The sequence below is a fragment of the Pestalotiopsis fici genome (assembly GCF_000516985.1).
Source record: "Pestalotiopsis fici W106-1 unplaced genomic scaffold PFICI_Scf_3, whole genome shotgun sequence".
Taxonomy (NCBI): Eukaryota; Fungi; Ascomycota; class Sordariomycetes; order Amphisphaeriales; family Sporocadaceae; genus Pestalotiopsis; species Pestalotiopsis fici.
In genome coordinates this window covers 3,418,663-3,434,944 of record NW_006917093.1, presented here as the reverse complement: position 1 = coordinate 3,434,944, position 16,282 = coordinate 3,418,663, and the positions used below count along the sequence as shown (strand labels likewise).

The window sequence follows — 16,282 nt, the reverse complement described above, 5'->3', positions numbered from 1 at the left end:
CAACCCCCCCCCCCCCCCCTTCTTCACTCGACGTGAGACTAGACACACGCGTGTAGGCCTGGGTTTTCAATAGAGAAGGCTGAGGTCAGGAAATCCGCCAAGACGTGTCCCTCGATGAATGGCTTGCCGGATTCTATCAAGACTGCATACTGATGTGGCGGTAGTCACTTGCATATTGTTCTGGAAACGAGATCAGTCTCGCAGGTCCATAATGTTAGGACGATTCTGGTGTTTGTGTTTGACATTGTTGAAATGTTGTTTGGGTATTGACGCGGCAATCGTGCCATTGGAGGAATGGGATTTGACAGCTGACAGTTCAGTGCAACTCTATGTATGTCAGCAAAGACGAACTTGTGCCAGTCAATCTACCAGTCATATGATAGCAAACTCAATGTTTTGCTCCGAGAGGGGTCGCATCGAAGTATGGCATTCTCCAAGGTTACATTTTAGTTATATAGTAGGACATGCTAGAGGCCGTGAGGAATTATATATCGCGAGTGTCATTCTTCCAGTTTCCAATTGATATCTCCTCCGCCACAGATTATTCGTTTTGTAATGTCGTGGAATACTTGTTTGACAACCCTTACTGCATGTTAGATTAGCCAATACAGTGATTGCCAACAGTGGGCCAGGAAACAAACCTCGCTGTCAAATTGACAACTGGTAATCAATTCTCAAGGTCGACAAAATATGCAGCCCAAAATTTCGCGCAAGCAATATTTTAGCCTACAAAATTTCTAGTATCTAGTTTGTATACATGATACCATGATGAGAATGACATCCAAGACCCCTACAGAGGACCTCAGTAGCAAAAATTTATCACAGACACGGATTTACGATACCCATTACAGAATACCTCACTGCATTGAGCTGTCGCACAACAGATGTAGAGCTACCTTGAAGACTTCTTGAATGCCATTGGAAGAATAGCAAGCAGGCAGTCAGTCATTCAGTCTCCACAATACGACCTTTTCTTGGTGCCTGCCGGTGAAGTGGTGATATATAACACTTCCGTAGGCAAAGCACAAGATGGATCTGTCACGTTCTAGAGAGTTATTCATCCATCAGTGACGTTTCGAGCATAACGTCAGAATGAAATTGACCTTTAGTTCTAGTAAGACGCCTGTGTGATAGTCGAACCGGACGGATCATTTGATAACAGCCGGATTGGCAAGCTTGATATTAGCGCAGCCTCTGGTCATACAGACCAAAACACGAAGTAGATTGAGCCATAAGAGGAGAATATGCACGCCTCGTGTGCATTTAGCAAGAGACTTTGAGCTTTTCATTTTCATCAGTTCAAAAGACGCAGAAGTAATATGACAGCATATATTTAATATCCTCACAGCTTGCGATTGCCTAAAAATCCAACCAAGTTTTCAAGAAATAGCTCAAGGTGACTTGTCAGCTACAAGAATATCTGGGGTGTTCATTTTGTATCAGTATCTGATGGAAGGGGCGATCAGCACTCAGTGCAGGTACAAATTACAGCTTCGTTGGCCCAGTCAGGAAATCTCTTCTTCTCCATACATCAATATAGTTTGTTTTCTTGGATTTGTTCTACTTATTTCATTCCGAGTGTCTCTATATCTGCTAAAGCCAACGGCCAACTTGAAGTCAAAGCCTTACCAGAAGCCCCAAAGTAATGGGGGGATGAAAGGCTCTTAAATCAACACCACGCTAAATCTCTGCGCACACGCCCACAGGACCCAAAGATTGCGCGCGCCGCTGAGTGCAACCAACACGAATGATTCAGCTATCGACTTGTCAGCCTAACAAGCCCATCCTGATCAGAAAAAAACACACCCACGTCAAATCAAGCATACAAGCAGCAGCACAAAAGCTCCGAACCCGCGCCTATTGTCCACACACGCGACACCGCAGCGCGCGCGCCAGCCAGCCAGCCAGCCAGTCAGCCCTGCCTTAAGTGCTTGTTCGCGCCTCTTGCTCTCCTGCTTGCTCTCCCGCTTGCTTGCGCGCTCGTGCTTGTGCAAGCTCGTGCCAGCCGATCGATCGACCGCACCGACCGACCGACCAACAGACCGACCGACCAACAGACCGACCGAACGTCGCGTACAGTAGGTAGTATTTTATCCGCCAACAAGAGCGACGTGAGCAAGACACACACCTTCATTTGCCATGTACGCCGCCAACTATGGCTTTCCCAATGGCGCCCCACCCTCGCAGAACCCTCAAATGCAAGGCCAAGGTCCGAATCCCAATCAGCCGCCTCAGCAGCAGCAGCAGCAACAGCAACAGCAACAACAACAGCAGCAGCCGCCGCCGCCGCAGCAGCAGCAGATGATGTACAACCACCAGCAGTTCCCCATGGGCGCCCCCGGCGGCGCCTTTCCAGGCGGCCCCAATGCCAATATGATGTCCGGTGCTGGCCCTGCAGGTGGAATGATGCAGAGCGCCGGCATGCCGCACATGGCTGCCGCCAATGGCCAAAGTAAGCTCGATATCTCGTTCCTTACCACACCTCACCTCGGTCACCTTGCATTGCACCATGTCCGTCCGAGTCGCTGTATCTTCCCTTTCCCTCCTCTTGCAGATGTCGGGCGTACATCAGTATAGTCTTTGAGACTGCTACTCCGCCCGGGCGGTCGTTCTCGCTAGACTTAAGACTATGATGCGGCGACACGTGAACGACTGGTTATTCTTTGCGGCGATCTTCTTGCAGATGTTGCTGTCAAGGAGGGTATCAGACGGCGTCGCTTGTTGGAAGGATGAACCCGCGATCTGTTTGCCTTGTGATACTAATCCGTTTGCCTAATTACAGTGCCCAACTACCCGACAGGATATCCGAACAATCCTTATGGAGCTGGTGTACCGACATCTGTCGCACCTCAGATGAATATGCCACCGAATTACGCCATGGGCGGCGGTATGCCCATGGGTGGATTCCAAATGCATCCTGGGCAGATGACTCCTCAGCAGCAACAACAAATGATGCAGCGGATGCAGCATCCGCAACAGAGCCCGGGAGGCATGCCCTCGAATACTCCCCAACGCCAGTTCCCCGGCCAAGGCCAGACGCCTGTTCCTCAGAGCACACCCACGCCCAACAATTCCCTTCCGTCGCAACAGCCTCAGTTCTCGACGCCTCAAGCGACTCATCCTTCCCACCAGAGTCAGACGCCGAATAGTGCGCTCCAACAACCTCAACAACCACTGGGTAGCAATATCCAAACGCCACAAACGCCAACCTTTCCCTCCAATGTGCAAGGCGCCGCTTCTAATGGTAACTCGAACACTGGCCCGCTTAGTCCAGGAGCGGAGCAGCGGGAGAAGGATAGGATCGCAGTGATTCTTGAGATCAATAGTGAGCTGCTATGGGAAGCATCGCAGGTGCAAAACACAATGCTCGCGATAAAAAACGAAAAACCGCCTGCAGCGAATGGAACCCCCAACGACACTGAGAAGACCGAGGAGGAAAAGTTACTGATGCAAGACTTCACACAGTAGGTTCTCTTTGCATTGTTGGTGACTGTAAGCCTTGCTAATGTATGTTCCAGCTGCATGCGCCGGCTACAAGGAAATCTTGCTTATTTGGCACATTTGGCGGATAACAAAAAGGCTGCCTCAGGACAAGCAGCAGCACATCCGTCCTACATGAAGCCGCCGCCGCTGAGTATAAAAGTGAGGATAAGAGCGATGCCGCCGCCAGACGGTTCAGAGGGGAAGACCGTAGAGCCAGCCAACAGAGACGATACGATCAAATACTTCAACGAACTGTATACAAAGCTGCAACACCTCTACCCAGGAGTAGACTACAACAAAGAACCGGCACTCCCACCGCCAGGCGCACGGCCCGGACCCCAGGGGCCAAATGCGCACAAGGCAATGTCGTCGCAGTCAAATATCCAGATGGCAAGTCCTGTGCCTGGGAAACAGCCGACACCAAAGTTGGCCACATCAGGCCCACCGCAGATGCCCTTCGGCCAGCCCATGAACGGCCCTCCGGCTTGATTAGAGTTGGCGACGCGAGGAAGGTTTCGATCGGTCAACTTTGGGTATGTACAATGTTAATAGGAATGAGCGCAGTCTGGATCCGACCGGAGAGTCGAGGCGTTCAAATGAAGAAAAGGTGTCATGCCAAATGGCCGCTAGGCGCCAGGCGTTGTGGTTTCACGTTTCGATTCAGGTAGACATTGGGTTTTGCTTGAGGTCGGTTCTGCAAGTGTTGTTCAGTATATAAATACTTGTTACAAAAGTAGGCACATCCGTCGAGATGCCTGATCCTACATTAGATACTACTTTGGTCTACAGGATTTTCAGAGTAGCCCGTAAAAGACGAAAGATTCTACCTACGTTGTGCACTTTCGGATACTCATCTCGATTGCGTAGTTAATTATTGGCTAGTATAGTACTGGGACAAACATTTTCCAGAGAAAAGCAGCATGATCATTGCCTGCACTCTGACTGACGTCACAAGCGCCGGAGGCGGTATCATAAATAACTTTTCATTTTAATTTGAAGACTTGGATGCTTATGTATGTAGTGTGCACCATAGGGCTGCTTACCTACACAGTACGTACATAGCTATAGCCTTATTCCATACCTACCAAGGCGGGCCGAGGAGTGAAGTAGGGGGGATGAATCCTGCAGCAAAGCTTATTTTTAAACATAAACTACACTTTGAAGACGGGACTCTGGAGAGTTTATTTTTCCCTTGCCCTACATCATGGGTGTCAGATTATCTTGAGTGATGATTTGCAGCTGACACGCCACCACCGAGAGACAGACGATCTCATGGTATTCTTTGCCCCGCGCGGCGTAGTGATACACTATAACGCGATGCTTTTGGACTACTGTGTATGTAGAATCTAACAAACAGCAGCATGATGGAGCTAAGACTCAGTGTTGCGCGGTTTCCGTACCTGGAACATGGGCAACGACCGCTTTGTGGTCTTTGCCAGTGGAGCGCCAAGTGGGAGGTGGCAGAGACAACGCAGGATTACCGGCCAGGTCTGTGGATCGAGAAAGAAGCGCATCGGTGGATTTCCAAAGAAGACTGAGTGCTGGATAGTATTCAAATAGTCACTGGGTGTGTTCCACGCCTCTATTTCTTCAATACGGCAATGTCGTACTGACGAATCAAAGTCGCGATTTAGATACCTTTTGAAATGGATCCCGTCCCACTTGCTGATGATACCTACCTACTGATGCTTGCAGAAAACAAGTGATGAGTTGTTAAATGTTACTACGGTAGGCACGTACAATAACAATTCTATGGGCTGGGCGGTGCTGGCATTCAAAAAGCGGGCAGTGACTAATGACATGAGTGCTATTGATATGCGTTGTATGGTACCTAGTGTCAAGCTGAGCCGGTTCGAGACTTATGCTGGCGGATTCCCCAATGTACGTTGGCAGTTTAGTGTACAATGCTGGCTGGCGGCTGGCTGCAGGACGTTGTGGTGGTTTTTCCCCCCTTCTCCATAATCATGAGGTCGGAAAGAGAGCAGAGGCGCTCAGAGGCTCAAAGCTTTCCTCGAACTTGCCAATCAGCGCAACGGCGCAGGGCGTGACGTCTTTGCTGTGCAGTTCATAATCACTGCAACGCATATGCACAAATTGAAGCTTGACCGGATACAGCGAAGAGGACCCCTGAACTTGTCATTTTCGGGGAAGGTGGAAATACAGGGGGGAGAAAGCGCGTCTGGTGATCCATTGACACCGCGACGCTGGTTGGCGAATACTGTCGATCCTCCTTTGGGCCGTCAATCAAATCCAGTGTTGCATCGATCAGCACAAGGCAATTCACAGTAGGTAATGCAGATTGGTAGGTACACAGTAGTAGGCACGTATAGAGAGCATCAGGAACGTGGCGGGATATTGATTCAGCAAGCATACGGAATACGTGCCTAGCTAGACATGGCAAATTTTTGACAGGATACACACAAAAAGAGAATTGGCCACCAAGCATTGGTTGACTTGCATGACTCTGCATATGCCCTACCATGTACTGTTTATGATAGGGCGACATGAATCAATTCTATTGGATGTCTCTAGCCTATCTACCCAAGTAGGCAGTCTTTAAAGCATGCAGGAGCCAATACTACACTACTTGGCCGCCCATTTCGAATATTGAAATCATGGGGTTCCTGCAAGAATCAAAGTAGTTATGTAGTTGATATGAACGATAAACGACAGAGGAAAGGAAGAAAGACACGAGTCGCAACAGACTACCAGCCGTTGCTACACTTGAACCGAGATTGAACGAGTTCGTTTCCAGCTCTTTGGTAACACTACCCCTCCTGCACCAACAAGGCAAGGAGACGAAAAAAAAAAAAAAGGACGAGGCACGGGCAAAAGATTGCCGCCGCAGCGTATTCCGTTCGTTGGCTCTCAATCTGCTACCTTTGAGGATCTGGGGTAATCAAAATAAAATATAATTACAATTGAAGCTAATCCGAGCTCAACTTTAGTGTTGATGTCAAGTGCAGCCAAAAACCCATTTTCCCATTCACCTCATTCACTCAACTTTTTTTTTATTTTTATCCAGTGCCTTTCATAAAAACCAACCAGACTTGCCCACCACCCCCTGCCCTGGCCAACCTGCTTGCTTGCTTGGCTACTTTTACCTGCCAATCCACATTCTCTTCAAGCCCAGACCAAGCACTCCTTAACCTCTGACGATCCCGGGGGCCCAGTCGTTTGGGGGGTCCATTTGCTGCTCTCTTTCCAGTCGCATTGCTGGTGACCGCCTCTCCCTCACATTTATTGATTGTCGATTTTCTCGCCGTCGATCGACTCAAACTGACAGAGAGAAAACCTTACTCACCCATATTCCTGATTGGCAGCTCTACCTGCAACAAGCGTCATTGCTTGCATTATCGGCATCCCAAACAGCTGGAGCTCGATAGCTTTTGGAAGGTCCTGCAACACACACTGGGCGGCGATATCCCCACTCTACTCTCTTTCTCTCTTGTACCTATTATCGGTGGATTCATTGTGTGCCTGTGTTTCATTCACTTGACCCGCGCGCCCTCAAGACAACCAACCCTCCGGCGAAACAAAGATCGAACGAGGCGCCTCAACACGCGCCGCTGCACCAGTTCACCTTGTTCGACATTCCATCGCAAGGAACCCGACCTGCTAGCTTGGAACATTGTCTTGGAGGTAACCTGATCAGGGCCCGCAATCGAAGGAGTCTACCAACCTACATTACGCGAGTAGTTCACGACTTAGCGATAAGCACGCCGAAACCACAGTCACAGCGCGACCAACACCGGACGACTGACTGCTTCAGTCATCATTTCTTTCCCACATAGTCTGTCTGCTTGCATTGCTTACACCAAAGCACTGTTACATGGTTTAAAGCGTTTCTCAAACCTGCTCAATCTTTGCCTAGGCTGTCCTTGTCTTACCAGCCGGCTAATGCAGTAGTTGCTATTACTACTACTGCTGTGCAGCAAGGGAAGGACATCAGCCGAGGCCCTGGTGACGCTCGACATTCTTGCGCTGCGAAGATCTCACATTCCAGTCACACCAATCACGGTTATCGGCCACATTTGTTTCCAGTTAATTCTTTTGGTCAGGGTCTGCGCTTCAAGATGGAGCCAGACCCACGGTCTCTGGAGAAGAGCGAGATGGCCTTTCCGGTCGACATCAAGTCGCCTGTCGAGAAGGAGCATCCCACCATGGCTGGCCACGACTCCATGGTCACTGTTCGTCTCTCGGAGCCGCCAAGCCTGTCAGTGAGGACGGACTTGCCCGTATGGCCTTCTAGGAGAAGCCTTTTTGGACCCGAGTACACGCCTACACCCACGAGCGCGACATCGTTGAAGAAGCTAGGATTGGAGGAGAAAGTCAAGGAGGAGACAGTGGAAACGGGAGAAGACGCCCAGGAAGAGAAGAGTGAGAGAGCTGCCAGCCAGTCAGAAGAAAGCAAAGACGACAAATCCAAAAATCTGTCCGAGGAGTTGGATGACGCAGCTGGCAGTGATACATCAAAAGAAAACACCAGTGGCTCGAGAGAGTCTGATGACTACTCAGAAGACGAGGACGAAGAGGTGGATTGGGAGAAACTACAGAAGAGCGAGGACGAACAGGCCCAAAAAGATGACAACGTAAGTACGACAATATGTTGAACCACTCGATTTTGTCGATATTATTTCAGACGGAAAGCGCTAGCGAACCAACCGCTGTTACACATGTTAATCTTGAGGCTTACTTCATATACAGTCTACTGCAATGCTTTTGGCTCGCTTGGAGGAGGAAAACAGCAAATTGGCCTCCAATCCAAAGGGTGTCAAGGTCAAGGTTGTCGAGATGCCAACGGTTCGCCGTCCGAGACCACCGTCGATGGCGCAGCTACGTGATATGGTCAATGGCCCGACGCCCGTCGCCTTGCGGTACTCGGTCTTGCCTCCTCCTCCCATGACTGACATGGAATTCTATGTGGCCTTGGTCAAAGATTACCAGCAAACTGCGGCTCGTCTACCCACGCTGCTTTCTAGGAAGATCCGCAAGGGCATTCCACCGCCACTGCGAGGTGTTGTATGGCAAAGCATGACGGGTGCGCGCGATTCCCTCCTCTTGGAACAATTCGAAGCACTCAGCGGCGAGTCGAGTCCCTATGAGGGCATCATCGGCAAAGATCTAGGCAGGAGTTTCCCGGGGGTCGACATGTTTCGCGACTCAGACGGCGATGGACAACGCATGCTGGCTAGAGTGCTCAAATGCTTCAGCTTGTACGACCAGAAGATCGGATACTGCCAGGGCCTGGCTTTTCTGGTTGGGCCTCTTCTCATGCATATGCCAGATAACCAAGCCTTCTGTGTCTTGGTTCGGTGAGTGTGACCCGAACAAATAAGCTTGTGTCACGGATACATGTGCAGGCACTGGCCAGTGGTGCTGTATCTGTGATATGGGTTCTGATTTGCTTTTTGGACTAATCAACGCTAATACATTTGACAGGCTGATGGATCATTACGATCTGCGCTCGTGTTTCCTGCCAGACCTGTCAGGATTGCATGTCCGCATTTACCAATTCCGCGAGTTGTTGCACCAGATGCTACCCAGTTTATCGGCCCACTTGGAAGAGCACCAGGTAGACCCTGCCTACGTTTCACAATGGTTCCTCTCATTCTTTGCCGTGACCTGCCCCCTACCCATGCTGTTTCGCATCTACGATGTCATCTTCGCCGAAGGTGCGTCGGAAACAATTATGCGGGTCGCGCTCTCGCTCATGCGCAAGAACGAGAGCCGCATTCTGGCCTGCACTGAACTCGAGGATGTGATGCAGCTTTTGCTGTCCCGTGGCCTCTGGGACTGTTACAACTACAATGCCGATGAGTTTGTAGACGACTTTGTCAGTCTTTCTCTCGTCGTGTCGCGGGAAAAATTAGCACAGTTGGAATTGAATTACCGAGAGGCGCAGGTCGCTACCGCCAATGCGGCCCGCACGTCGGACGTTACCACGGCAGCCTCTCGCTTCCTGGGCCGTCTCTGGGCCACCACAAATTCCGGCTCCTCCACCAAGTCCGCATTCGGTGCCCTTTCTCCTGGTCTCATTGCCCCATCGCGACCTTTGAGCATGCTTCGTCGCAGCACTTCCAAGCAAAGCCTAGCCTCGACTCTCAACTCCATGGAAACCAGCTCCGCCAGTGTTCTGAGTTCCGCCTCAACGGACGCCACCTCGCGTGCCTCATCCAATGCAGACGCTTCCTCGATCCGGGAGTCGACACCGACGGGTCCCAAGCAGAGCACTATCGGCTCGAGCGCTGCAACAGAAAGCAAGGCTCTACACAGCCAGATTGAGGACCTGCTTATGGCTTTCAGTGAACTACAGCGCAACCATGCATTGCTAGCGACCGAATTGCAAAAGGAGAGAGAAGAGAGAGAAGAAGAACGCAAGGCGGTCAAGTCGTTGCTTCAAGGGTTCAAGAAATCACAAGAAGGCGAGGACAAGGATAATGTTGTTACTGAAGAGCTTGCACGGCTTATTGAAGGTGTCGAGGATCGGTTCGTCGAGGAGGAGCGCAACAGCCAAGGGCCTACCAGCACCGAGACGAAACAAGAATTGCGAGATGAGCTGGCGCGAGCCAAGGAGCACCTCATGATTGAGGTATCAAAGACCCAGGACTTCAATCGTCGGATAGATGACCTGGGGCAAGAGGCACAGACACTAAAGGATCAGTTGCGGGAGAGCCACGCACACGTCAGAAACCTCCACCAAGACAAGCAACGCCTCGAGAAGCAGGTCCAAGACCTGCGCACAAGGGTGGCTTCGGCTGACACGCAGCTCAGCTCCTCGCCCGAGGCATCGGGATGGCTTACTTCGGCGGCCAACCTCGCTATGGGCACTGTTGTTTCCGCCACGCCTGCACCAAGTGGCCCGACAAAGGGGGGCCTCCGCGAACTCAAGCTTGGACGTAGCAAGTCAACGCCGAACTCGAGGGACGGCTTTGGCAGCCGGGCGTCGTCGCTGGCTAGATCCCAGACTGAGATCCCTCACCAACCATCGGCCAACGAGCACGAGACATTGCTAATGGACCTTGTCCAAGCCAAGACATCAGAGGCTGTGGCAAGACAGGAGGCGGATGAGCTCAAACAGAAGCTGGAGAGTCTCAAGAAAGCATATGGAATCCCTCCGGGCGAGACTCCGGGCCTTGCAACCGGTGCAGCCAATGCTGCTATGGGCATGTTTGGCCGGCTGACCGGTGGAGGTAATGTGGATGCCGGGGCTAAGAGCGTCGATGCACCAGTGCCTGGCGTGCAGAGGAGTGCCTCATCAGCATCGACAAATGCTGCAGGCTTCTGGGGATGGCGAAGGTAGACGAACTTGATGACGATAGACTATTATTTTCTTACGGGCTCATCTCATATGCATGGCATCGACCAATCGCCTCACATTTTTTTTTCTTCAACTTTCGAAGAGCCCTCCTCCTCCGAGGGCCTCAAATATACCATTAGGGAAGACGCTTTTAGATTTGGATTTCGGAGCAACAAAGCAAGCGAAGCATAGTGTTTTCGTGTGTCCAGCATGGGAAAGAAACAACAGTATGGAATGAGTATGAAAATGGACGCAGCAGCTCAACTCAGATAGACAGTGACTGCGGCATGGCGTGGCTTGGTCTATTATGACATATATTTAAAGACCAGGAGACAGAACCAATGCTGTTTTACAAATAAGAGACGGGATGACAGCACCGCGAGATCCACACGTCTCTTTTACTCCTTTTAAACGGCCACAAGGGATTGTGTGGGAGTTGTAAATAGAATCAATGAGACAAATACCCACCAAGCTGGAAGAAACGTAACCAGGTATCCGAAAACCCCCATTGTGAAGGTTGAGGTGTGTTTTTGTTGAAACGGAGTCATTCGTACTAATGAATGATTGGTGAAATAGGTCTGCAGTCTGGAGTTTTCAGAGCAAAAAACCTCAAGGGATGAGCAACCACAGCTCGAAATTTCATGACTTGTTTTTGGGAGAAGAGGGCTCGGCATTGTCGAGGTGAGAAACTAGATTCTCATGAGAAAAGCCATGATCAGAATATGCCTGAACAGGAAGGGTGTCTCGCTCAGAACCCAGGTGATCTAAGTCGGCAAGATACATATCTTTATAGCATTAGTATTCTTGACTTGCTTTCAGAGGGAGAAAATTCACAGAATCCGTCCGACGCTAAGCCGGCAGACATACCCCATGCAGTCAGTCACACTCACGGACTCACCATAACACAAAAGGAGGAAAGATCAAGGAGTAATTAAATGTGCCGTGTAGTATTAAGAGTTCAGCAAAACTCTGCCTGCTCTCGAACTAGAACCGCCTATTCCACAAAAAAACAAGTCGCAATCTTTGGCCACACCTAGTAGTCATACCGCCACAAATGTCAATCTGCTCTCGTTTTCAACTGCAACGCCAAAGGGGGACCAGTTGTTTTGCTCTCAAAATATCCGTGAGAAACATCCGGTGTCGTTATCTCTTATGCCATCAGTCGTAACAATTGTCGTACCGTTGAGGGAGGGGGGGTTTCATTGTAAATCCCGGGGAGGGGGAAGTGTATACGTGGGGGATGGAGGGAAAGAGGAGGTCCTCCAGGGAAGGGTAGGAGGGAGTAATGTCGTCGTGTTTCCTTCTTGTCGTATTCTTCAGACACCACTTAGGCAGCGATGAGCGGCTCCTCCTCGGCCTTGACGGGCTCCTTCTTCTCCAGGACGGGCTCCTCGTGCTTGGCGAAATCGCCCTGAGGAGCAGCGGGGAAGTCGGTCTCCTGAGGTGCCGGCTTGACAGGGGCCTCGGGAGAAGCAGTACGGCCACGGATCATGTCCTGAGCCTTGGCAGTGTAGTCACCGACGTACTGCTTGGTGATCTCGGTGGCCTGGGCAGTGTGCTTGCTGGCAACGCTGCGCAGTTGCTCGGTCTGAGAGTTAACCACATCCGAGGCCTGCTTCAGGTGGTGGTCAATCAGCTCCTGGTTGGAGGTGTAAATGAGAGGGGCAAAGAAGGTGATGGTGGTTGCGATGAGAGCCAGGCCCCAGTAGGGAACAATCTTGACCAGGTAGTACGAGAGGAATGCAGAGAGAGCAACCTATTCGGGGAGGGAAAAAGATAAAGTCAGCATAAAATTAAGCCATTTGGCGCTCACGTGCGCAAAAAAGGAAGCAAGATTGACATACAGCAGTAGATGCCCAGACGTTCTCAGCAAAGAAAACTCGCTGTGCCTCAATGACAAAGAAGTTGACAAGCTCATGCACATCGCCGATCAGAGCATCGAGGGTGTCGCGGGGGATGGTGTAGTACTTGCGAGGTCGCAGCTGGCTAGCCAGACCGTTGCTAAGGATGGTCTTTCCAGCAACCTCGGCGAGGATGGTGACACCCAGGGCCATCCAGGTGAGCTTGAAGGCGTATCGGATAACATCGAGGTATCTAACCGCGAAGATGAAGGATACGACCGAGGCGAAAGCGATACCAGAGGCACGGGGGTTGTTCCACGACAGCAGCTCGGAGAAGAAGCTGTGGTAGTGAGTCAAGGGCTGTCCAGTGGCAGCAGGTTGCGAGGGAGTCTGGCGGGCGGCTGCGAGGTTGGAAAACTCGGAGCTCGTCTTTGCGGACTGGTCACGGACATTCTGGGCGACAGGGCCTGATAAGGACGGGGAGGAGTCAGCGCACGCAAGGCACGGGCAGGAGAGGTAGATATAGAATTTGAGATGCAGCAGCAGCAGATGGCGGGGAAATGGTGAACTTACCATTGGCGATCTGGTCGTAGGCAGCCTGGGCGTCTGTAGATGCGATTGCTGGTCAGTATCACGAGATGAGTCGCCGGAAGAATCGGAGAGAAGTTCTGAAACAACATACTGCCTTTGAGAGTGTCGACGGAGCCGCCATTGGCAGCGGGAGCAGTGTCAGCCATTTTTTGACGTTGTGATGACGGTGCGAGAGCTGTGTGTGTTGAGAAGCGGTGGGCGGCGCGTGCAGAAAATGCTCGAGGGCAACAGAGTTGAATACTGTGAGTTTGTGTGTGTGTGAGATTTTTTTTTTATTGAGTAGAGGAGTGGGAAAGGAGAAGGAGAAGTTGGTCGGCGGTACGTTGCTTTGTTCGGCAAGCAGCAAGCAAGCAGCTTTTTGGCGGACCAAGTAACTAGTTAGATAGGTGACCTAATAAGGTGGTGGTCCAAACTGGTGGATAGATAGGACGGGATTCTTGTCTGTTCCAGGCTTTGGCTGGGCGCCGGTTTGGAGCTTGGGCTTTTGGTGATTTTCAGTGGAAAGGAGAATGACGCTGTGCCCTGTCACCAAGGCCAAATTGGTTTAGCTCCCTGTTCGGGTCGGAACCTTGTGACGACACCGCAAAGAAAAGATAAAACAAAATAACAAAATAAAACCAGCTGCTGGAGCTGAAGCTGAAGCTGATGCGTCTGGTGAGAAGAAAATAGCCACAAACAGACAGAACCTGTTTATAATTCTTTCACTTGTCATTACTGTTATTGTGATTTCCACGAGAAAGTCCCCTGCCCTGCTGTTGTGCACATTCATCTCTACACGTGAGCACCTGTACTGTTGAAGCTGTTAATGCGAGGCAGCTAGCTATCCAGCTTAGCTCTCCCACAGTAGCTGTCTACCAGTCAGGCTTGATATGTTACAAATTATAACTATTTTCACTCTGTTTGTTCATAGACTTGGTATCCGTCAGGCAGATGCCTGTAATATGTGCCTGACATTGTTTTCTTTTTGTTATTTTTTATTTATTTATCTCTCCTACTAATAGTACTGTAGAATCAAACTTGCTTTTTATGTCCCGCTTGAAGAATCAGGCAGGCAGAGCTGGGTTAGTTAGCTAGGTACCTACCTACATTATTTTTTATTTTATTGTTGATGCTGCATAGGTCCTAAATTGCATCATTGTTTTGTATGTACCTGAACAGCTTTCCAGCCGCGTCTTTATCGGTTCAAGCTCACGCTCACGCTCATGCTCAATGTACCTTTTTTCTTCCCCTTTTCCTGTGATGGTCTTCTCTCTTTTCGCCATCATGGCCATTTACTTGCCTTCCTGCTGAGTATACGTGTATACCTAGCGCCCAGTTGATAAAGTACATTGAAACCCGACATCAGTCCTGACATTCGTGTCTTCTTCTGTCCCTACCTGGCTAAGGAAGCCTAGACTGACCGGAGTTTTATAGCTCCCCGGAGGTGCAGAGAGTCATCCAGTCAGTTACCAACCAGCTGCCAGGTAATCCAGGTAGGTAGTTTGTAACCGAGGCGGTATCTTTCAAGGTTCATCTTCTAGGGTGCCGCCAACCTTGTCCCTCCATGCATTCATTTTACACACCGAGAAGAGAGTTTGTGTTCCTGCTTAGCAGTCGGTAGCAACAACATCTGTACCATGTACATAGCTTTAATCTTTCCCCTGGCGGATGTTCCCAGGCCGAATGTTTGTTTTGTTTCTTTGTTCGTATCGAGAAAAAAAAAACATGAACCTCGATATCGGAGTTTTGTAAAATATCGTCAGTCTTGTTCTCTGGAAGGCTCCAGTAGCATCTTGCATCGCAATTTCTATGCGGGTCCCAGACGAACGTGCGGCCCCAGATGCAAAGGATCTAAAAGTCTCCATCAGCCAGACACTCGAGTTTCAGCCGGACAGGTTGGGAATGTTTGCGCCGTACCTAGTGTAGTGGACAGCGATGTCGTGCCTGCATGCGATCAGTGGCTGGTGGGCAGTTTAATCAATTCCCGTCAAGTGCAAAAAAATGTGGGCAGTAGGCAGTAGGCAGTAGGCAGTGCGCAGTGCGCACGCGATCCCGATCAATGATCATGTCAATCAAGTCATCAGTAGTCAGTAAGAGAGAGCAAAGATGCAGGGCAGTCAGTCCAATGCACAGGAAACATGCTAGGTTAGGTACGTACATGCTCTGCATCCACCCCCACTCGAGCTCCATAGTAGTGTACAGTCCAGGCTTCGGCATCACGTTGCGCTGCGACGTGAGCGTTTTCCACTTGGTCCTCTCACTACACCTTATCGCTTGGGGACCAAAAAAAAAAAAAAAAAAAGGAATGCAAGCTGGATCCTGATATATATCCATAGTATACCTCGTGGTATCGTCACGCGCTCACATTTCTTTTAGCTTATATGGATAGAAATAGTACCTAGTAAGATAAAACCACACACGACAAGTTCGTTTCCCCTATGATCGACCCGTGGGTTCCGGGGTCCTGTTTTACCCAACCACAGCTCTGCAGCTTTAGCCCCTCGGAGCCAAATCGTCTCATGTCGTCACACTCATGCATGTGATTCTCCGCTTCGGAAATCTTTGGGCGGGAACTTAGCCAGCAAAAAAAAAAGTACGATGGTATGTAGTAGCAGCTTTGAAGCTGGATATGAGGGTAAGCACACGACCACCTCACTTGTACCGCGTCCCCTCATTGGCTCCTATCAGCATCCATACGAATGCATTTTCAATTGTCCATCCCGCCTTGGAGCGAATGCTCCCTGATGTACACTAGCATAGCCAGTCTATACTAAAATAATAAAAGCCGTAGACTTGACGGGCCCTACCGAGTCTGATCGAGCCATCATCCACTAGGCACCTACGAATAGATCCAAGCAAATGCCCATATGACGCAACCCTCTCGCCCCGACTTGGTCCAAATGAACCTGTTGTTCCACTGCTTGCATTGGTGTAGGCGCAACAATTCTTGTAACTGCGCGTGCACCATGTGTGTTCGTGGACGTTTACAATGCCTGCAGGCCAATACTATTTGCATACAAGTAAAAGATTGAGTTCAACACGTAAGTATGGTGATCCTATAGTTGGAGCGAAAGGAAGCACAAGAATC

The 16,282-nt window shown here is 50.3% G+C and overlaps 3 protein-coding genes across 3 annotated transcripts; 2 read left to right on the top strand and 1 right to left on the bottom strand.

The window, feature by feature from the left end:
* Positions 1-2,139: 2,139 nt before the first annotated feature.
* Positions 2,140-3,972, top strand: PFICI_05179 (uncharacterized protein; the record flags this gene model as incomplete). Its single annotated transcript, XM_007833760.1, has 3 exons — positions 2,140-2,452; positions 2,783-3,464; positions 3,519-3,972. The coding sequence occupies 3 exons, from the start codon at positions 2,140-2,142 to the stop codon at positions 3,970-3,972; spliced, it is 1,449 nt and encodes a 482-aa protein (XP_007831951.1).
* Positions 3,973-7,559: 3,587 nt separating this feature from the next.
* Positions 7,560-10,786, top strand: PFICI_05178 (uncharacterized protein; the record flags this gene model as incomplete). Its single annotated transcript, XM_007833759.1, has 3 exons — positions 7,560-8,075; positions 8,191-8,798; positions 8,926-10,786. 3 exons carry the CDS (start codon positions 7,560-7,562, stop codon positions 10,784-10,786), a joined length of 2,985 nt encoding a protein of 994 aa, XP_007831950.1.
* Positions 10,787-12,110: 1,324 nt separating this feature from the next.
* Positions 12,111-13,361, bottom strand: PFICI_05177 (uncharacterized protein; the record flags this gene model as incomplete). Its single annotated transcript, XM_007833758.1, has 4 exons — positions 12,111-12,539; positions 12,628-13,091; positions 13,198-13,230; positions 13,307-13,361. The coding sequence occupies 4 exons, from the start codon at positions 13,359-13,361 to the stop codon at positions 12,111-12,113; spliced, it is 981 nt and encodes a 326-aa protein (XP_007831949.1).
* Between the last annotated feature and the right edge of the window lie 2,921 nt (positions 13,362-16,282).